The 23,906-nt window shown below is 45.3% G+C and overlaps 1 protein-coding gene across 1 annotated transcript in view; it reads left to right on the top strand.

Annotated features, from left to right (window-relative positions):
• Window positions 1-3,835: 3,835 nt before the first annotated feature.
• LOC126101324 (iroquois-class homeodomain protein IRX-4) overlaps window positions 3,836-23,906 on the top strand; it is a 241,659-nt gene continuing 221,588 nt past the window's right edge. Inside the window, exon 1 of the mRNA XM_049912030.1 lies at window positions 3,836-4,056. Coding sequence (XP_049767987.1) covers window positions 3,967-4,056 — 90 coding nt within the window. The 5' untranslated portion in view covers window positions 3,836-3,966. The remainder of the gene's footprint in view (window positions 4,057-23,906) is intronic.

The raw sequence follows: 23,906 nt of genomic DNA, 5'->3' as shown, positions 1-23,906 counted from the left end.
AAAAGTTTTCACAATACTACCCTATTAAGCTACTTCCGTATAATCCGACCATTAAGGCCAGAGCCTTGCAGTTAAATATTCGGCTTGTTTCTCGAACAGGGCACAAAAATTGTTTTGCTGGAATTACGTTCGGTAGCAGGCAAATATTTCTTCGCAGAATGTAAATGAAAACCGGAATAAGTTCAGTGCAAAGTGTTTACGAGAGCAGCTGCGTTGCCTCTTGTGCTGAACTTGCGCTCCGATGCGGTCTGGTAATGAAGGCGCGACGCGGTATTCCGCCAGTTGTGTCTCCTTTATTCCTCAGACTTCTTCACCCACAACCGAACAGCGCCTGCTCCTCCTCCTCCTCCTCCATCCCTTCCTCCCTTTCCCATTCCTCATTACCCTCCCTGCCCCTCCTCCAGCCACCCCCTACCAACCATTCCACTTCTTGCCTCTGCTCGTCTTCTTAGTCGCCGCGTTGAATTCACTTCAGTTCGGGATCTGGAATTTACGAGCAGGAAATTCACCGCTGGAGTCCCCCGTAAATTACCATGAGAATAAGAGGGAAGCGTCGCCTGTTGTGACGGCAGCTGGTGGATCCTGAATGGGCGGGCAGGCGAGCATCTTGCGTGTAAAGTTTCACAACAAGTGCACACACTCCTAATATAAATATCCCGCGGTGGGCCCACCTAATGCTTATTAATGCCTCCAGGTGCTCAGTTTTGTGTGTGTGTGTGAGTGTGTGTAGGTGTCAGGCGGCTATTAGCGAAGCCACCGGCAGCTGCTGTAATACCGTGCCTTGTAACAGGCTTACGTGCCTCTACGCTCCACCTCTAAGCAACCCCCTCTGCCTTAGGGTAGGTCTCGCCTCACACAGTGCATACCACGGTTGTCACTTAAGATTTCAGTTGTCAGCTCTGCGTTACTTCTGGAGAACCAATTGCGTTACACTGATATTTATTCACAACGCTTGTCATTCTGGACCAGGAGGACTGCACTGCGAAATGTTTTACAATTTTTTTTTCGCTACTTTATTGCAAAAGGTGTAGAAGTTGTTACAGAGAGGCGTTTGCTCTCTCCGGTGCTGACGAGGGTCTGAAGTAGCCCGTCAACCAACCTGAGGGATTGAAAAGCGACCATCTTCGGGACTTACGAAATCATTAGGACTCACTACAGACTGGTAATTCGTGAGGGCTCTAAAAACATATTGTTCTGGAAATAAAAACTGCGCCGGATTAGCCGAGCGGTCTTCGGCGCTGCAGTCATGGACTGTGCGGCTAGTCCCGGCGGAGGTTCGAGTCCTCGCTTGGGCATGTGTGTGTGTGTGTGTGTGTGTGTGTGTGTGTGTGTGTGTGTGTTTGTCCTTAGGATAATTTAGGTTAAGTAGTGAGTAAGCTTAGGGACTGATAAACTTAACAGTGAAGTTCCATAAGATTTCACACACATTTGAACATTTGAAATAAAAGAAGGTTAGAGTTTCCCGTCGACGGCGAAGTCGTTAGAGATTCAGCACAAACCCAAACTGGGGAGGGACGGACAAGGGAATCTGCCTATGCTCTTTCAAAGGGACCATCTCGGAATTTACATTATGCGATTCATGAAAAAGGCGGGAGGATTTCAACCTCCGTTCAACCGACTACAGAATTTCGCAACTTCACTTAATTGACTCTTCTGGAGTCGTCTCGGCCCGCATCTCGTGGTCGTGCGGTAGCGTTCTCGCTTCCCACGCCCGGGTTCCCGGGTTCGATTCCCGGGGGGTCAGGGATTTTCTCTGCCTCGTGATGGCTGGGTGTTGTGTGCTGTCCTTAGGTTAGTTAGGTTTACGTAGTTCTAAGTTCTAGGGGACTTATGACCACAGCAGTTGAGTCCCATAGTGCTCAGAGCCATTTGAACCATTTTTTTGGAGTCGTCTGTTTCCTTATATTAGTCCGGTGTTCAGAATCTGGGTGTGTTGGAGATACGCTCATTTGGGTTTTACTGGGTATTTCTGAGGTCAGTAACCTTTCTGCTACCATAATGTCATTTTAAAGTAAGATGGGGCAAAGCGATTCATGTGATGTTCGAAGAGTTTGTGAACACATGGTCGAGTTTATCGGGAAATCACATTGCGACTGCTCGTCGTTTTCAGGTTCGAATGTGAGAGACTGTGTGGGGAGCCGTATTTGGACTTGAAGAAAATAAGCAGCTGGCTAGTTGAAAAATTGTGCAGTTTCCAGAATAACATTGGACGTTATGCCAAATAACATTTTAAACTGTTTTTACGTCGTCAGAGAAAGGGGAGGAAGAAGAGAGTTTAGTGTCCTGTCGACAGCCAGGTCATTAGAGATGGAGCACGAGGTCGGATTACGACATGATGGGGAACGGAATCGGCCACACGCTTTTCATAGGAACCAACCCAACACTTGCTTGGAGTGATTTTGATAAATGACGGAAAAGCTAAATCTGGAGGGCAGGATAGTTGTGTCGGCAAGGGCTCCAACATCGGGTGTACGAAGATTATTGTTTTTCAACCTATCATCGGTTGCGAAAATAAAACCACTGCTGAATCACTAAGTAGATATCTTGCGCAGTGTCTCTAGTATGCCCGTCTATCGTGTAATCTCGCACTTTTTAGTTCTGAGTGCACAGTAAGAACATTAAAATGCGTAGGGAAAGTATCCTTGGCCGAGGGTGAAGTCCTTCTTAATGGTTTCGCTTGATTTTAGGCATGCCATTAAACGTAGCTGTCATGCACTTCCTTCTTCATGACAATTCTCGTGATCGTACTGCTGGTGCAACGAAGACACTCTTGCAGCGTTTTCGATGGGAAATGTTTAATTAATCATCAAAGAACCCTCTGACTTGGTAGGCTCCCTCCGACTTTCATCTCTTTACTCATATGAGCTGCTGGCTACGATCACACCATTTTGACACAGACAACGAGCTGCAGACCAGAATTGGCGGGCCGGCCGGGGTGGCCGAGCGGTTCTAGGCGCTACAGTCTGGAACCGCGTGACCGCTGCGGTCGCAGGTTCGAATGCTGCCTTGGGCATGGATGTGTGTGCTGTCCTTAGGTTAGTTAGGTTTAAGTAGTTCTAAGTTCTAGGGGACTGATGACCTCAGAACTTAAGTCCCATAGTGCTTAGAGCCATTTGAACCATTTTGAACCAGAATTGGCGCAAAATTCTGCCGGCTGGCTGTCTTGCATGGCAAGGTTATTGGAAAGGTGATACAACGGTATGACATACGCCTAAGTTGAAGCAGCGACTATGTAGAGAAGTAGCTAGATGATGTAGCTAAATGTTGCAGATAAAATCATTTTTTGGACGTGATTTTCTATTTTGCGACCCATCGGAGGTTGAGAAAAAAATAGCCCTCCTATGTGATCTTTGCTAGTATAACATAAATTTTGTAATGTATGAGATGTTGTTTTAACTGCTTGCATTTCGCATTAGGCTAGCAACCAGCGACAAGCGTCAAAATTCTGTGCGCATAACCCAGATTCGACGCATCTGAGTGTCTGGCAAGGAGACATGTACGCGAGAGGCTGCAGGAGCTGCAGCCATGTAGAGCCTGTGCGGATATGAATATGACATCTTGACTGTACGGAATACGCTGCCGCCCCCGCCGTTCTCAGTCTGCGCGTCGCAGCTAAGGAATCGCGGTGTCGTGTTGCAGGTGGCCGTGTCGGGTAGTCCGCCCCCGCCGCCGTCGTCCGGCACGACCGTGGCCGCCGCCGCCGCGCCCGTGGCCGCCTCCGGAGCGGGGGCCGTGCCCACCCCCGGCGCCGCCGCCGCCGCCGCGGCCGCCGCCGCCGCAGCCGCCGCCGCCGCCGCCGCCTCTGCGCCGCCCACGAGCCCGGTGGCGGGCGGCGGCGCGGCGCGCTGCTGCGACACGGGCCGGCCGCTGTTCACGGACCCGCTGACGGGCCAGAGCGTCTGCTCGTGCCAGTACGAGCTGCTGGGCTACCAGCGACTCGCCGCGCCGCCCGGCCTGCCGCTCTCCATGTACTCGGCGCCCTACGCCACGCCCGACGGCATGGCCGCCTACTTCCCCGCGCTGGGAGCCGACCAGGCGCCCTTCTACACCTCCACCGTGAGTACCTGCCGCACTCACCTTGTCTGTTGTTCACTCACGGATCAGGAAAATAAACGCGGCGGTGATGACGACGGGCTCAAACTGCGTAGTCGTCAGGCTCTTAGTCGATCTCCTCCTTGCCCATCTCATTGACCATCTCTTCATCCCTTACTCTATCCATCTCCTTCTAAATTTCCATCAGTCCACCTCCACTAGCCCCCCACTCTGTCCATCTGCTGCTTCCCTCCATCTCTACCCATCTGCTTCTCTCCCCCCTCTCTCTGTCTATCTCATTCTCTTTCCTTTCTCTGCCCATCTCATCCTCCGTGTTTCTCGGTCCGTCTCTTCCTCCCTTCTCTCTCTCTCTTTCCACCTCCTCCTCTTTGTTTTCTCTATCCATTTCTCCTCCACTCCTCTGGCCAACACACCTCCCTGCTGTCTGTGTCCATGTCCTCCTTCCACCACTCTGTGTTCCTATCTCTACCTCCTCCCTTCCCATTAAGCATTACCACCCCGAAACCAATACCATGTTGCTGTTTCTTACCCCCACAGCATTTCCTTCCCGATAGTAAGTAATACGTGCACCAAGTCTGGTTGAAAACGATTCAGAGGCTTAGCTGGATCTTTTTACCAGTGGCTTTGACCACATTCGCACATGTCACTTGTATTTCACACAAGGCTTCCGCGGCCAGAGTGAGTCAACATAAAAGTTTTCTCAGTATCGTACCGCATCATAGTGTAAAAAAAACTACAGTGTAGAAACCAACGTTCCGGCCACGGTTACGGTGACCCTTTTCTGGTTCTAGAAGGACAGTGTAACAGTGGCCGAAACGTTGTGTTCTCCACTGTAGTTTTTTACATTATGACGCGGTACGCTACTTAGAAAACATTTATATTAAGGTATTTCACAAATATCAGTACAAGTATTACGCCTGTATCTCGAGCGAACTTCGCCCTGCAGTTTCATTTCACGTAGCTCAATGTTTATGTCATATCTCCTGACAATGATTTTGTAGATACATCTAATAGTATGTGTGGACACAGTCTCCGATATTTGTTGCGGATAGAGTTATTTCTACACAAGTAACCAATTAAAAGGTCATGTCTGATGCGGCAGTTTTACTTAATGGACAGCTAAAGTACAATAAGCGATAAAGATTTTTCCTTTCATCATTTTGTAGGGAGTCTGAGCGAGAAAAAGTCTCGTAAAAGTTTGAAATTATGTGTAGGCTTTGCCGCAAATCACTAAGTGCTCTCATTGTCAAATAGTGGGTGAATATAGTCTGGCTATTTGCGCTTTTTGAGCTGGGCTCTTTTCACCCCTTTGGGAAGTACGTAGTTTTTAACGGCACAGTGGTTCTTTCCTGACATATCAGTCTTACTTAACTAGGTAGCACATAACTAGACAATTGAGGAAGCACATGGTCTTTTTCTCATCCCTGAACACGTATGGCAAGGCAATAGTTAATTATTTTTCCTTTTGAGTTCACCGTTGTTCCCCTAGTGACAGTACAATTTATGAAGTAGGTTGTTAAGATGCATCACTTCAGTTACCAAGCCGTCGTTCACAACTGTTACTGAGATCAGTCGTTACGAAGTTAAAACGGTTCAAATGGCTCTGAGCACTATGGGACTTCTGAGGTCATCAGTCCCCTAGAACTTAAAACTACTTAAACCTAACTAAGCGAAGAACATCACACACATCCATGCCCGAGGCAGGATTCGAACCTGCGACCGCAGCGGTCGCGCATTGACTGTAGCGCCTAGGACCGCTCGGCCACGTTACGAAGTGAATCGTAATGAAAGGTCGCACACCTGTACTTTCCATGCTTGTTTCTTATTAGACACCGGGCGTTCAAAGCTTCCCCAAAAACCAGGACGCGAATCTCACTGAAGGCAGGTTACAGGAACCTTAAGAAACTTAACAGGGAGCAGGGAACGAGAGATGTTACCTAACCTGGGGTGCAGAATGAGATGGCGCTGATTCATTTCTAGACCTCAAAGCTCTGTCTGGCCGTATTGTTTCCCCACAGTTGACTTTTTTGCGAATGCCCCACTACTTTCAGATTAACGGCTTCGATAGTGAACTCTGTTATTCGGCAGTATAAATGCAGTCGATGTAGAACCACACATACGTTGACGTTTCTAAGTTTTCTCCGTGTGTGAGATGTCATTTGTCTGTTGTGGGATACTCGTACCTAGGACACGCTGGCAGATGCCTTACAGCGACCAGCAACCTTCGCCGATGTGGCAGATTAATCGAATTCATTGGACCGATACCTAACGTCAGCCTCACAGGGGTTAAATTTAGAACTATAATTTTAGTTTTCGTTAACAACTGGCAAGGTGCCTATGAATTCAGAACTTCATCTGTCTTCATAGGTCAGATGGCTCCATGTCGTAGAGCTGTAGTAAGATGTCACAAAAAACTTTCAAACTGATATAAGATTATAGAGTAATGCAATTTGGCATTTCTTTAAAAACTTGACGAAGGTGAACGACAGAAGAATATTTTGGGAGCAGAGGACATGGCTAGCGGTTTCGTTGCCTCATAATAGGTGACGGTGCTTTCTGCCAACACTAAATAGCGTATTCTTGTACGTATTTGGTACACATTCAGTCACAGAAGTAAGGTGATGTTTCCCTGCTCATAGCATTTTTTTTTTATTGTGAATATGTGACACATTTTCATTTCATCTGCTACAGCCGCTTCCCAACAGACAATATTCATTAAACATCGCCAGCTGGTCACGGCTTATTCCACATAGCGAAGCTTCTCTCTCTAATTAAACTATCAACTCTCATCACAAGTATCTCTGTTAGTTACAGCGACGATATGTTTCATTCTTCGTCGCGAACATGCTGACCTCCTTAACTGAAGATTCACATCTGCCTACGAAACATTGGTTTACCCGAGTAAAGGTAGCAGATTGGGCGGTGAATATCCGTTGCAATCATACTTCTCTTATTCAACAAAGTAATCGTAAACCAATAAACAATGTTTACTTTAGTGGAAGCATTTTTCATGCTGTACTTTCAAGACAGACTTAAGCAGAGAGCTATACCGTCTTCGAAGCCCTAGACCATATGTCTCGCTGTTAGTGCATCTCCCATTCACCCATTATGGGACATCTCACATACATAATCTTCTACTACCTCTATTTCGGAATACCCGACCTGACACTTCATTCCGGAAAGAGGACATCCTGCTAATGGTGTTCGCATACAAACCGAATGGGGTTGAAATATTCATTGGGTCACCTTCACTTTGGTGCTACTTACACGATTTTCGAAGAAAATTGGATTGTTTTCGTCATCTGCTACAGCCGCTTCCCAACAGACAATATTCATTAAACATCGCCAGCTGGTCACGGCTTATTCCACATAGCGAAGCTTCTCTCTCTAATTAAACTATCAACTCTCATCACAAGTATCTCTGTTAGTTACAGCGACGATATGTTTCATTCTTCGTCGCGAACATGCTGACCTCCTTAACTGAAGATTCACATCTGCCTACGAAACATTGGTTTACCCGAGTAAAGGTAGCAGATTGGGCGGTGAATATCCGTTGCAATCATACTTCTCTTATTCAACAAAGTAATCGTAAACCAATAAACAATGTTTACTTTAGTGGAAGCATTTTTCATGCTGTACTTTCAAGACAGACTTAAGCAGAGAGCTATACCGTCTTCGAAGCCCTAGACCATATGTCTCGCTGTTAGTGCATCTCCCATTCACCCATTATGGGACATCTCACATACATAATCTTCTACTACCTCTATTTCGGAATACCCGACCTGACACTTCATTCCGGAAAGAGGACATCCTGCTAATGGTGTTCGCATACAAACCGAATGGGGTTGAAATATTCATTGGGTCACCTTCACTTTGGTGCTACTTACACGATTTTCGAAGAAAATTGGATTGTTTTCGTCATCTGCTACAGCCGCTTCCCAACAGACAATATTCATTAAACATCGACAGCTGGTCACGGCTTATTCCACATAGCGAAGCTTCTCTCTCTGATTAAACTATCAACTCTCATCACAAGTATCTCTGTTAGTTACAGCGACGATCTGTTTCATTCTTCGTCGCGAACATGCTGACTTCCTTAACTGAAGATAAGTGATTTTAGAAGCTAATATCATCATTGGCAGAGCCTTCTCCAAGCTTTTGACGCAGCAAACCAAAATCCATTCCAGGATTCCATTGTTGTTTGTTATGAAGAACGAGGGCACCTTTCTTTTTTCGCAGAAGTATTAGATTGTTTCGTTTGTTTGTTTGTTTTATAAATGATGATTCTTCTTCTTAAATGACGATGTTCTTACAGAAGTATGTCTTGAAGATGCTAAGCAACTTAATTTCTATTAACAACTCCTCATGCAGTCTATCTGTGTGTGTGAAATCTTATGGGACCCAACTGCTAAGGTCATCAGTCCCTAAGCTTACACACTACTTAACCTAAATTATCCTAAGGACAAACACACACACCCATGCCCGAGGGAGGACTCGAACCTCGGCCGGGACCAGCCGCACAGTCCACGACTGCAGCGCCTTAGACTGCTCGGCAGTCTGTATCTGTAGTTGAGAAAACAACCCATTTTCGGAATCTTCGGAGCTACGCTACAATATGCTGAGAATTCGCCTATGCAGTTTCGTTTACACAGTAGTTGATGTATTGTTGACAAATAGATGGGAGATGATTGAAGCGTGTAGGATCTGTTACGCAAATGCCCTGAAGAACGTGCAACAGAACATTGCAACGGATTCAGTTACTAACTTCTATGTTTACTTATATATCAGTTATCGATCTATCAGTCTGTAGTCTGTTCTGTTCATTTTTATGTTAGGAATACTGTGTTTCCGGGTACGAAAGAAAATAATTTGTACGAGAAGCAGAATCAGCTGTCGGGTAGCGCGAAAAGAAAGCAGTGCTCAACCAAACACTTCGAAGATAGGGCTGATAATCAAGTGGAGTGCGTATAGGGAAATCAATCGAGTGGAGCAAACAGCGGCCTCCGAGGCCGGTGGCACAGAGCCGCCGGGGGTGGGAACATCTGCTCGGCCTGGTCGCAGCGGCAAGCGTACATTCAATCAGCTAATCGCATGTACACGAATCACGTTACGTGCTCCTCTACTCCATTAGCAGGCGGAATCCGAGCCATTCAATTGGATTACTTTAACGCTGTTAGCTCGTGCTCGTCAGGAACTGTTCTACAAGAGAGGCCCTACTTGCACGTGAGGCATACGGCTAAGTGGATTTTTTTCCTTTTAAACAAGAGCGCGCAGGTACTCTTCCAGATGAGTAGGTACCTTTCCATTCGCCAGCGGGTTCACACCAAGGCAGCGTGTCCGCTGACACGGTCTGCCTGTTTGACATTTTCACCTAAAACTGCACAATACGTCACTTTTGTCTGCTGGTCTTTTTCAGATCTCTGTTCGTGTTAGAATCTTAGCCCTAAGCGTGGGTGTGTGTCATGCATGTAGTCTGAGACTCTGTCTTCTGTAGTGCTACTATCTACGCCAAAGAGTTCAGTATGAGCTCAGTTTAAGTTCTTATTCGTCCATAGCCTATCAGTTCGAGTGGACATATGCGTAAAAACTGTACATTGCCATTCACTAACATTCACTACGATTCTTTTTTCATCTCCTAGTTCCTCTCGCTAAAGCTAGTAAATTTTATATGGTGTTCATCTACATAGTTGATACGCATGAAAATGTACAGGTATACTGTTTTCTCTTAAGAAATACATTGTGGACCCACCAAAATCAGCTTTGCCATAAGCTGCTGCAAGTACTAAGTGGTGGATTGTGGTCCACAGAAAAACGAAATAATCAAGTAGACACTAACAGACACTGTCAGAAGGCTCAGCCTCGTTTCCACTCCGGTTTATACCCACGATGAACATACTCAATTCTGTAAATGCAAAATCTTTCACAATATATACATGCCTTATGTGTTTACGCGGAGAGTAAACGGCTGGCAGCATGTCTCCGCCAAATCAGTCTGTCGATGGATATTGTATTTTAATACCTGGAGCAAATGGCGTAAGCGTCTGTACTAGCTACTTTTCAGTAATAATATTTAACAGACACCATTTACCAGAGACTCGCACTTGTAAAATAGGACCGGACGGCTTTTGGATCTAATGACAACAAGCTCCGGTGTAATTTTCACGTTAACATGATACTGAAAAGTGCGAAAACACAAGAAATATCCTACATTCAAGAACGGTATTCAACTGGGATGCAGAGAGGATGATGGGACTAACATTACATCTAGCTTTAACCAAGTCATTTGTATTAAGTTTTCCACGTCACCTTCGCAACCTCCAGTGCAAAGCAGTCGGCGGTACCCTGAGATCCATGTTGTACACGCCAATAAATGCGCTGTTGGTGAGCAAGAACGAACCACTGTGTCATATATGTCAATCTCTACATCTAAACGAGTACTCTGCAGTTAGCAATTAAGTGCCAGGCAGAGGGTTCATCGAACCACCTTCAAGCTACTTCTCTACCGTTCCACTCTCGAACAGCGCGCGGGAAAAATGAACACTTAAATCTTTTGTGTGAGCTTTGATTTTTTTATTTTATTATGAAGACAAAATATGTTTACACTCTGAGGAGAAAGTGGTGACTGAAATTTCTTGACAAGGTCCTGACGCAGCAAAAAACGCCATTGTTTTAATGACTTCCACTCCAATTGACTTATCATAACCATCCCACTCTAACCCCTATTTTGCAATAATACAAAACGCGCTCCCCTTCTTTGGACTTTTTCGACGTCCTCCGTCAATGTGTGATGTGGAATACACACTGCACAGCAATACTCCAGAAAAGGGCAGACGAGCGTGGTGTATGTGGTCTCTTTAGTAACGTGCTGCATTTCTAAGTTTTCTGTCAGTAAATAGCAGTCACGTTCCCCACTACATTATCTACGTGATTGTTCCAATATAAATTATTCGTAATTCTAATCCCTAAGTATTTAGTGGCACATACAACCATTATATTTATGTGATTTATCGTGTAACGGAAATTTAGCGGATTTCTTTTATTACTCATGCGGATGACTTCACACTTTTCACTATAGGGACAACTACTACTTTTCACAGCATACAGCTATCTTGTCTAAAACTTTTACAGTTGGTTTTAATCATAGAACAGGAACAGTAGAGTGTAGACGCCAGATATTAGTTCTGTTTTACTGGACGACTTTCGTCAGTTACTGCGGATTCTGACCTTTCTGGCAGGAAACCAGGAACGCAGCTGCACAGCTGAAGCGCTATTCCGTAGGCACGTAATTTGATTAGACGTCACTTGTGAGGAGCGGTGTCAAAAGCGTTCTGGAAGTATAAAAACATAGAATCAGTCTGACGAAACTTATCGGTAACACTTGCTACGTCGCAAGAATAAAGACCTACTTGTGTACCACGAGAACGATATTTTCTGAATCCGTTATGTTAATCCGTCCATAAATAGTTTTCTCCGAGTTAATTTATAATGATCGAAAACAGTATATGTTCCAGAATCCTACTGAATTTCAACCTTAGTGGTATGGGTCTGTAATTGACTAGATTACTTCTATTTTCTTCCTTGGGTATTGGTGTGACTTGTGTATCTTTCCAGTCTTTAGGTGTGGACATTTCGAAGACGGAGCGGCCGTATAAGATTGATAAGTATGGAGCTATTGTATCATACTTCCAAAGAAACTCACCTGTTATACAGTCTGGACCGGAGGACTTTCCTTTATTTCGTGATTTATGCTGCTTCGCTTCACCGAGGATATCTACCGATTGCTTACTCTTTGTATTTAAAAAAATACGGATACAGTTCGCACCATCACAAATTAAGAAAATTAGATCCAACAATTCACATGTGATGTGAAATATTTCTCGCTACGTGGCTCTGAGCTTTTTTGACGTTGCGCGAAACCACAGTTGCAGCCAGAACGTATCCAATTTTGGCGATGTGTGGCGCGCGAGACAAATTACTGAACGTGCCGAACCGCAGGTTTAGTCGGAAACATTTAGTAGCAGACCCGGATTAGGTCTCTGCTCTGCTATTGTGATAAAACCAATCTAAATAAGGATCTCCAGCATCACCTTGACAAGCTAGGCAGGATTAAACTTCTCACTACCCCAAAGTCAATGGCCGCCGAACTACTCTCAGGAAGGTTCCGACATCCGACCTCTGTATTGGAAAATGTATTCCACTAATGGTTCACATACCTCCTCAAGGTGGCTGCTAACGACTTCCGTCCATACCACAATCTCCACAAAAACGTAACAGGAAAACAGTTCAACGGCAACAGGTGACAAGATACACAGAAACACGCCACTCAAATATCCACGAAACTATTGAAATTTATTTGCTTCCATTAAGAGTCGCGAAGTCAGCTCCATCGAGTGAACGCTTCCACCACCTTGCTAATGCCTTCTCGCTCTGAGATAAGGCGCTTCTTCCTATCGAGCACCTGCAGGCTCACTTAAAGGCAACAGTCGCGCAGTAAAGCGGAAACGACAAACCAAGACTCCACGTCCGCTCGGGGGAACTTTCTTCTGATTCTTGTGGTCTTCCGGTACTTGGAAAGTAACACTGTTAAAGGATCACCAACTCAGGACTATAGCTAAACGCTTTAACACCAACTGCGACCTAAAGGACCGACAACTTGCTAGTCAAACCCCACGAAGGCTGCCGAAGTCTGCCTCATTTCGCGAACTCCAAACAGCCTCACAGAATTATTTAACATTTACCTATAGCAGCTAGTTAGAATATGGAGAAGAATGTAGGCAGCTTTATTCGCCAATTCCTCCCCCTGCCATAAAAGCTCTCTAGAAAGTGTTGCTTCCTGCCACGAGCTTCAGTAGTTTATAACCCCAGATGCTGGAAGACACTGCCAGTTACAGAAAAATTACTCGGCCTTGGAATAGGTATAATGAGCCCAGACACTATACATATAGAAGGATCAGGGAAATATAAGCCCATCAACTTCGAACGAAGTCACATTCATCTCTGCCGGCCGGCCGGAGTGGCCGAGCGGTTAACGGCGCTACAGTCTGGAACCGCACGACCGCTACGGTCGCAGGTTCGAATCCTGCCTCGGGCATGGATGTGTGTGATGTCCTTAGGTTAGTTAGGCTTAAGTAGTTCTGTTCTAGGGGACTTATGACCACAGCAGTTGAGTCCCATAGTGCTCAGAGCCATTTGAACCATTTTTTGAACCATCTCTGCTGTCGAAAATAAAAAACAAGGCGAGCAGCCAGGCGCAGCCAGGAAAAGTTATTAAACCTAGCATTACCAAGGCATTTTCCACAGAACGCATTATCAATGGGTGGGGGATTGGGGGTGCTTCATGTCCATCCTGAAACAAGTTTTAAAAAACAAAATTCGTTGGTTGTTGTCTTGTGCAAACAACATATTTTTTAAAGACGTGTTGATGTATAACTAGGGTTCCGATCCTAGAAAATATGTATTGTAACGCTCTTAGCAGTATCTACCCATTTTCAGTAACGTATACTATCAAGCTGAGAACATCATATGACAATTACAAAAAAATTTAAAAATGCAAAATCCATTAGTTGTTGTTGACTTTTACTTAAAGAAATACTTTTTAAAGAGATACTGACATGTAAGTAAGGTCCTGAATCTGAAAGGTACTGAATACGACATCACTAATAAGAGTTAAATTTTTAAAATTAAAAAGATTTATAAATATGATAGAAGAATTCATTAAAACAAAAAATATATTTTCAAAATTTTAGAATATAAGATAACTGCCTAATTGACAATATTTGCAAAAGGTGGGCACAATGTTCCCCCGCCCCACTGCCTTACATTACAAGAGTTAATAACTGTAATAAATTTCCTGTATGAGTCCACGGGCATTGTTGATATCTTTTGAATGTAAATGTGTAGATTGCTAACTATGTTACTTCATTTATTATGTCGTTTCGGTTACTGCCATCATCAGATCTGCGATTAAGATTAAAGGAATATAAGACTGAAAGGTTATACGTTATGAGACTGCGAAGGACAAAAACTTATTACGCTAGAAAATTTTGAAAGTTCACTCAGCAAAACTCAGAACTTGTAAAGCAACATTCACTGACATTCATAAAACTCACGCCTCAGAGGGGCGTTAACTGTCGAATTATCTCAAAAATTTGTTACGTCGATGTGGGTACTGGAAGAGAGGTGGCGTTAGTAGTTGTTACGTAATTTACGATACGATAAACTAATTTTATGAATGTTCAACTGTGCTTTTTCAAATCATGTTTTATTGTTTTACTTTGAATGTTTGCAGTTTTACAGAATGTCCGTCAATTTACAAGTAAGAACTGAAAATGGAAAGAAAAAAAAAGTCCTCACATTAAAGTTTTGAGCCAAGTTGACAGTTGGCGCCATACTTATTTGTAGGTATTACTAATTGACACTGAACGTAGTCTTACACTGAAGCGCCAAAGAAATACAGAGGTCGGCAATTCATGTATCATATCCTTACCACTCTAACCCCTATTTTGCAATAATACAAAACCCGCTTATAAGACAATAAGTGTCTGCTGCAGTTGTTAGATCGGTTACTGCTGCCACAATGGCAGGTTTTTAAGATGTAAGTGAGTCTGAGCGTGGTGCTATAGTCGGAGCACGAGCGATGGGACACATCATCTCCGAGGTAGCGATGTAGCGGGGATTTTCCCGTACGACCATTTCACGAGTGCACCGTGAATATCAGGAATCTGCTAAAACATCAAATCTCCGACATCGCTGCGGCCGGAAAGAGATCCTGCAAGAACGGAACCAACGATGACTGAAGAGAATCATTCAATGTGACAACAGTGCAACGCTTCGGCAAATTGCTGCAGATTTCAGTGATGGGCCCTCAACAAGTGTCAGCATGAGAACCATTCAACGAAACATCATCGATATGGGCCTTCGGACCCGAAGATCCACTCGTGTACCCTTGGTGACTGCACGAAACAAAGCTTTACGCCTCGCCTGGGCCTGTCGACACCTACATTGGACTGGTGATCACTGGAAACATGTTGCCTGGTCGGACGAATCTCGTTTCAAATGGTGTCGAGCGGAAGGACTGTACTGTTAAGGAGACAACTTCATGAATCCATGGGACTATTCAGGTTGGTGGGGCTCTGTAATTGTGTGGGGCGTGAGGAGTTGCAGTTATATGGGACCCATGATACATCTAGATACGACTATGACAGATGACACGTACGTAAGTATCCTATCTAATCACCAACATCCATTCATGTCCATTGTGCATTCTGATCGGACTTCGGCAATTCCAGCAGGACAATGCGACACCGCACACGTCCAAAATTGCTACAGAGTGGCTCCAGGAACACTCTTCTGAGTTTGAACACTTCCGCTGTCCACCAAACTCTCCAGACTTGAACATTATTGAGCATATGTGGGATGCCTTGCAACGCATTCTTCAGAAGAGATCTCCACACCCTCGTACAGTTACGGATTTATGGACAGCCCTGCAGAATTCGTGGCGTCAGTTCCCTCCAGCACTACTTCAGGCATTAGTCGAATCCATGCCGTGTTGCGGCACTTCTGTACGCTCGCTGGGGCCCTACACGATATTAGACAGGTGGTAACAGTTTCTTTGGCGCTTCAGTGTATAAGGTCTAAGCTTCGAGACTGAACTTTTATTATTTTTAACGTTACAAGATTTTGTCGTTCGCTACTCATAATATGTAATTAATATAACTAATTTTTGTCTTATTTTAATATCAATTGCGGATCTGATGATGTCAGTAGCCGTAACGATATTATATATAAAGTAATACTTACTGCCTGACAAAAATAGTAAATCACCCGGAAGGGAGGTGGAAAACGAAATGAAATTTCATGAATTAAGGGGGTATATGATGTTACTTCTCGTAATTACAATTTCGCGTCAAATGTACATAGAACTTGGAAGAGTGAGTCCACTTATGAGTATGACGTCGCACTCTCTCTCGCCTGAATGCATGCTCGGATTCGGTCGGGAAAGGTGTCATTAAACCAATGTATTCTCTCCTGAGGCAACCTGGCTCACAACTGAACTGCTGCTTCATTCCAGCATACTGGCATTGGGACGGAGTTGGCGTCTGATCTGGTCCCACACACGTTCTGTCGCGCATAGATATGAGGATCTTGCTTGCCAAGGGAGTGCCTCAACATGACGTAGGCATTTCATGTGACATGACCGATCTCTGGACGAGCACTGTCCTCTTGCAAAACGGCATCACGAGACTGTCGCAAGAGAGGTAACACGTCAATCACCGTTAGCTGCGACATGAAGTCATACCCGATGGCTCCCCCCGCGGTGACACCAGAAGTAATACGCCACTGCCACCCCAGAACATTGGAAGAATTGGACCTCTTCCCAGGCCACCGCCATAGTCGCCAGCGATAGTCATCTGGGATAGTACGGAACGATGTTTGATCGCTGAAGACCATGAGACTCCGTTCTTCCTGATCATGGCATCACTCCAGACGCAGCCTTCTGTGTTGTGTTATCTTATCTTTTACAGTGGTCACACAGCGTCTCACGCTGTGCACACCCCTTATACAGTGTACAAGGCCCGGTAACCGTTCTAAGCACGAACAACGCTAATGCACTCTCGTGGCCCTTCTACCAGAGAAGTCTAATCATTTACATAAACGCCGATGGTTTGTTCGCCTTGGAAGCTATAATGACAAACGGCCATGTATTCTGGGTGTTTCATCTTCTTTTCAGGCAATATATTAAGAAATCTATACCGTTTCATTCACAGAATGAAATTACACTACTGGCCATTAAAACTGCTACACCATGGAGAATTGCAGATGATAAACGGGTATTCATTGGACAAATATATTATACTAGAACTGACATGTAATTACATTTTCACTCAATTTGGGTGCATAGATTCTGAGAAATAAGTACCCAGAACAACCACCTCTGACCGTAATAACGGCCTTAATACGCCTGGGCATTGAATCAAACAGAACTTGGATGGCGCGTACAGGTACAGCTGTCCATGCAGCTTCAACACGATACCACAGTTCATCAAGAGTAGTGAGTGGCGTATTGTGACGAGCTAGTTGCTCGGCCACCATTAACCAGACGTTTTCAATTGCTGAGCGATCTCGAGAATGTGCTGGCCAGGACAGCAGTCGAACATTTTCTGGATCGAGAAAGGCCCGTACAGGACCTGCAACATGCGGTCGTGCATTATCCTGCTGAAATGTAGAGTTTCCCAGGGATCGAATGAAGGGTAGAGCCACGGGTCGTAACACATCTGAAATGTAACATTCACTGTTCAAAGTGCCATCAATGCGAACAACAGGTGACCGAAAAGTGTAACCAATGGCACCCCATACCATCACGCCGGGTGATACGCCAGTATGGCGATGACGAATACACGCTTCCAATCTGCGTTCACCACGATGACGTCAGACACGGATGTGATCATCATGTTGCTGTAAACAGAACCTGGGTTCATCCGAAAACATGACTTTTTGCAATTCGTGCACCCAAGCTCGTCGTTGAGTACACCATCGCAGGCGGTCCTGTCTGTGATGCAGCGTCAAGGGTAACCGCAACCATGGTCTCCGAGCTGATGGTCCATGCTGCTGCAGACGTCGTCGAACTGTTCGTGCAGATGGTTGTTGTCTGCAAACGTCCCCATCTGTTGACTCAGGGATCGAGACAGCCATGCGGATAAGACGCCTGTCATCTCGAGTGCTAGTGATACGAGGCCGTTGGGATCCAGCACGGCGTTCCGTATTACCCTCCTGAACCCACCGATTCCATATTCTGCTAACAGTCATTGGATCTCGATCAACGCGAGCAGGAATGTCGCGGTACGATAAACCGCAATCGCGATAGGCTACAATCCGACCTTTATCAAAGTCGGAAACGTGATGGTACGCATTTCTCCTCCTCACACGAGGCATCACAACAACGTTTCACCAGGCAACGCCGGTCAACTGCTGTTTGTGTATGAGAAATCGGTTGGAAACTTTCCTCATGTCAGCACGTTGTAGGTGTCGCCACCGGTGCCAGCCTTCTGTGAATGCTCTGAAAAGCTAATCATTTGCATATCACAGCAACTTCTTCCTGTCGGTTAAATTTTGCGTCTGTAGAACGGCATTTTCGTGGTGTAGCAATTTTAATGGCCAGTAGTGTATATTTATATATTGTGTGTGTTAAAAATATGTAGTCTATGTCCGCCCAAATGTTCAGTGATGGATCATATAGAGATCTGAAGTAAATCCGCCAAAAAATTTCAGAGTTTTTTGGTAACAACATTTCCTGTTTATATAATACATACACGTTTCGAGTCGAATAACGAAATCTTATGTTGCCAGTGATCTTCCTCTTGTCTTGAAGGTAATGTGTGCAAAATATCATCAGGATCGGAATAAAATTTGATTTGAATCATTTACAAACGAACAAACGGACACTGTTCTTTCTTTTTCAGAAACACTTCTCGCGTCTGTAGCACGCCATCTTCGTGGTGTAGCAATTTTAATGGCCAGTAGTGTATATGATACAAATGCTCAGTACTGGAAAATCAGAACCCATTTTCGTTCTCCACGAAGAAGCCAGTATAGCACGGCATAAACTTTCTGGGGAGACATTACCATCATTATAAACACTTTTCTACCCCGTTGGTGAAGCTAAAGCCGGAAAGTACTGTACGTCCTGACAGTTGCGGAAGATGGAGATGAGAAGCGCGGGGCCGTAATGCTCTCGCAGACGCACGTCCAGTGCTGAGCCGCCCCTCGAAACCCCTCGGCGGGGCGCGTTAGGGAGGACAGGACAGGACGGCGGGGTGGCGCAGTGTTGCGGCGTGGGCGGCCACCTGGTGGTGCGGCGCGGCCGACCGCAGGCGCCACGGCCGCACTCTGCCGGCCCGCTGCTGCGGACGGCCGCACGGCCATTACGCGCCACCTGCTGCCCCGCCTGCGGACAGCCACCGCCGCCGCCGCCGCCGCCTGTCCACCGCCACGCTCTGCGCACCGCTCCCGAACTGTCCGTGATGTTGCCACGCGCTCCGTCCAGCAGACCTCCTAGCGTCCAGAAGCACGGCCATGCTCAGGGTATTTTACGTAGCTATAGTCTTGCGAAGTGTCGAGGTTGGAAGTGCGGGAGGCAGTCGTAAAATTTTGTTATCACTTCGAACAAATTAAGTTGCGAGCATCAATCTATTTTAGCTCTTCTCTATGTATTCATCCTTCAATGTGGCACATCCAACAATGGGTGATTACGCAGAAACCTTTGTTGTACAAGTCTGTTCAGGAAACGTTCTACCTCGAAAATCGCCTCGTCAGCGTTCTGGATGCGTCCCCTTGCACCGCGTTATGGTTCCCAGGAAAAAGGAAGAAGTCACTGGGTGCCACGTCAGGAGAATAGGACACGGAGGCAAAATTAGGTAGGCCCTTTCATGTAGACAGTGTCCCACAACTTCGTAAAGAGACTTCGGCAGTATGTTAGTGTCAGTTTGCCCCTGGCGACCTTAATCTGCTAGCATCATATCATCACACTGTGCCAGACCGACCATCCCCCGTCCCCCCCTCCCGCCTCCCCCCACTATGGTTCAAATGGCTCTGAGCACTATGGGACTTAACATCTGTGATCATCAGTCCCCTAGAACTTAGAACTACTTAAACCTAACTAAGGACATCACACACATCCATGCCCGAGGCAGGATTCGAACCTGCGATCGTATCAGTCACGCGATTCCGGACTGAAGCGCCCAAAACCGCTCGGCCACCTACCCCGCGTAATCACCATGCCATCACACTGACAGCATCTGTCCCACATAATCACCATGTGACCACACTGGAAATGTCTGCACCACAAAATCACCTTGCCATCACCTTGGCAGCATCTTCACAAAATAATAGCTGTACCATCGCACTGGAAGCATCTCCAGTACATAATCACTGTGCCATCACACTCGAAGCATCTGCCCCACATAATTACTGTGCCATAAAGCTGGGAGTATCTGCGTCATATAACCGCTGTGCCATTACAATAGAAGTGATTGCACCATATAATCCCCATGCCATCACACTCCAAGCATCTGCACCTCATAATCACTCTGCCACTATACTGGAAGGATGTACACCACATAATCACTGTGCCATCACACTGGAAGTGTCTGTCCACCCCACATAATCAACATGTCACCACACTGGAAGCATCTGCACCACATAATCACCACGGCATCACACTGGAAGCATATGCTCCACACTTCGCCATCGAGCTGAAAACGCCTGCCCCACCTAATCAATGTGTCACATGGTTGTTTATTGTTACGATACTTTTCCTTCAATGCTGTTCCAGCCGCGTGGGATTAGTCGAGCGGTCTAGGCGCTGCAGTCATGGACTGTGCAGCTGGCCCCGGCGGAGGTTCGAGTCCTCGCTCGGGCATTGGTGTGTGTGTTTGTCCTTAGGATAATTTAGGTTAAGTAGTGTGTAAGCTTAGGGACTGATGACCTTAGCAGTTAAGTCCCATAATATTACACACACACACACAATGCTGTTCCATTCTAAATGCACTAAACGAATTACCACAGGATGTTCCACTTTATCAATGGGCTGCACTGTACTGTTTTCAGCAACGACTCATGCCGTAATATGCATATGTCTATCTTCTGGATGTGTATACGTTATTTATTAGGTATTTCTTGTCGTTACCTGTTACAGAACAATTTCATTTGTTACTTGACCAGTCAATTCACCTTCAAGGTTCGGCTGTAACACCATACTTAAAAAGCTTATAACAGTTTCATTTCTGTCGTCCGACTGTTCGTGATTCGCACACAAATAACGCTGTGCTTCAAACATATATTTTCATGACTTTTACCCTTCCTCTTCTTGAATTTCATTAGCTTCTTCTTTCTATAAAACTCCACTGCCCTGTACAATCCTTGGCACTTCTCTCCTTGTCTGTTCTATTTCCAAGAATATAAGAAGACTATATGTCAGAATGAGATGTCCCTCTTTTCGCTATCTTCAATTTCTACATTCATCTACACAAACTCGCACGAAACACGGGGATATGCTTCAGAAGTACTGAAAATAGCCATCCACGTAAGTCATAAAAATACACACGTCTAACACTCTTCTCTCACTTCAAAAAAGGGATTATACGTCAGCATTACAGCATGGCTCACGGTCACCTATCAAAATGAGATACTACACTTGTGCTCGAGCTTTTCTACTGTCAATCTCCGTAACCTAGTCTGAGACTCCAATTGCAATGCTAAAATTAACTTTCAACATCCAGACAGCTCTACACTCTGGCACAATATGAGCCAAAGTTCTGTTAACGCTCCCTGCAGAGCCTGAGCCACACAGCAGCGTATACAAAACGGTTGATCTAGGTATACCTCCATACGGGATCGGCCCCTGCTAATGTTCGAAGGAACTATTTGTGATTTGACAACTGTTTTTTAACCACCTAGGTCTTGTAGCAAAGCATCACAGACAACAATATCCCTCTTAACAGGCATTTGTCGCCGGAATGTGCACTAAGTAGCCTTGCATCTTGCCTGTTACCACAGACAGCGGTGCGTTAGCAGAGAAACACATTAACAGAAACCGGCAAGTAGTACAATTGTTTGATGATGTATAAGATTGGTACAAAAAAGTTCGTAGCTTTTCTGTTTTGCGTGTTTGATTTCGGTTGCTATGAATTTGTTTATAGATTGTCATTCTTTATTTGTGGTTCAGTGTTGCTATTTGAGTTAATGTATTGTCACTTTGTTATCTGGAGATAGTCAGTGGAGCTGTGGACGATATAAAATGGAGTGCTAAGTAGAGAAATCGGGACATTTCCGACACATTCTTCTGTATGAGTTCAGTAGAGAGGTGACGGAAGCGGAGGCAGCCTGCAACATTTGCGCCGATATGCCATGGACAGAGCGCGACAATAAAAAAATTTCTCGTTTTGAGGAGGATCGTTTTGACATTAGTGAATCTCCACATTCTGGAAGACCTTCGACGTTTGATGAAGACCATTAAACGCATGAATCCACTATGATCCACGTCAGTGTACTTGATTACTTGCAAATGTGATGAACTGTGAACATTCCACCATTGTGGGACATTTGAGTGCAACGGGGAAGATTCTAAATTGAGTGTGGCCATATGTGCATCTCTGCTTGCCCGTCATCAATTGCCTCGTGAACAACACCGACTGTTCTGTCTTGTATCGTTAAAGTAAATGGTATTTTTATGTTAACCTCAGGAAAAGAAAGGAATGGTTGAGCAGAAATAAAGCAGCAACTCCCTGTACAAAGACCTGAGCGAATACACAAAAGATAATTTGCATCTGATGGAGCAGCGACGGTATGTTGTACAAAGAATTGCTTTCCAGAGGTGAAACCATCAATGCTGACATTTATTGTCAACAACTGAGACTCAGTCCTGGAACAACTACCAGGAAGACAGTGAGAAGTGATGCTACTCCACGATAACGCCCGTCTATATTTTGCTAGAGTGACAAAAAGCACTATACAGGAATTGGGTTGGGGAGACATTACGCATGAAATTTACTCGCCTGATTTTGCGTTCTCAGATTTTAACCTTTTCCGTTCACTGGCGAACAACCTTCAAGGAGCTTGCTTTCCGGATGAAAATGCGTTCTGAACATAGTTCGACGAATTCTTCGTCTCAAAACCAGTGATAGTCGTGGAATCGAAAAGTTACCCCAGGGTTGGCAGGCTCTTGTAAACAGTGAACGAGAATATATTATTGATGATTAAAGACTCTATTATGCGTATCTGTTAAATATATTAAATTTATGGAAAAACACTACTGCAACAACCCAATACCTCCTCTATTTAATATACTTTGGCAGTACGATTTACATGCGTTGTTTTCGTGTTTTTGCTTGTTTCCCCTCCGCAAGGTGTTTCTAGAATATCAGTGGAGCTACTATCAAGTCAACGAAGGTCGAGAGACAACCAGACACGCAGCACTAAAACACGTTGTGTAATCTACACGTGTAGCTCTTCATGCTCCTGATAGGGACCTCATTTAGACATGTCAAACAATTACGGAAACAATTTTAGCCAGTAATGGGTTTTTGTCAGTTACTGTAAGTAACGTATGTTTGTTCATCAAAGGAATGCAAAATTATCTGGTGCGTAATGGAAATGAAACGTCCGATTCCGTACCAAACATAAAAATCACTTCTTGGCCGCATGAAAATAAAAGAGCCGTAGGTGTAATCCAGTAAATGATGTGCTTTGTTATAAATGAATTATTGTTTGATTAGCTATGCCATACATCGCTCCCGCTGCATTTTGAGAACGCAGTACATGACTTCGCAAGCTACCTAGAATCTCTAAGATATAAACATGACATTTTATGTCTTTTCGAGTAATATACGCAGTGCATTTGCAGTCAGTTTATAAGATCTGGCTATAAACACTGTATGACGACTGTTGGAGTCATCTGAAGTTTACGATACCTTCTTGTGGACAACACCGATCTCGTATATCTGCGACCACACCTAATGTTCTGTTGCAGTGACGACTTTTGGGGCTCCTCTGTGTCAGAGCAGATCTGTCGGTAGCAGTGATTTTTGTGGGAAGTGTCCGCGCCACGCCGGGAATCTCAAACACGGCGCGTGGGTCCGGGGTAACTGCCCTTATCCGCAGCCCCCCGGCGCCCCTCGCGGCTCTGCGGCGTCCGGCGTGCCGCCCATAACGGACACGTGTTTACTGCCCGGCCGTTATATCGGCCGCCGAGTGGCGCCCGCCTGCGTCCGATGGCGTCGTTCGCGCTGCCCGCTCTCTGCGAGGCCTCCCCCACGTGGACATCACGTGTCGTCCGTGTCCCGTAGCGTAACAGAGGA

The sequence above is a fragment of the Schistocerca cancellata genome, chromosome 1, assembly GCF_023864275.1.
Source record: "Schistocerca cancellata isolate TAMUIC-IGC-003103 chromosome 1, iqSchCanc2.1, whole genome shotgun sequence".
In the NCBI taxonomy this organism is placed as follows: domain Eukaryota; kingdom Metazoa; phylum Arthropoda; class Insecta; order Orthoptera; family Acrididae; genus Schistocerca; species Schistocerca cancellata.
This window is presented reverse-complemented; position numbering and strand designations above follow the sequence as displayed.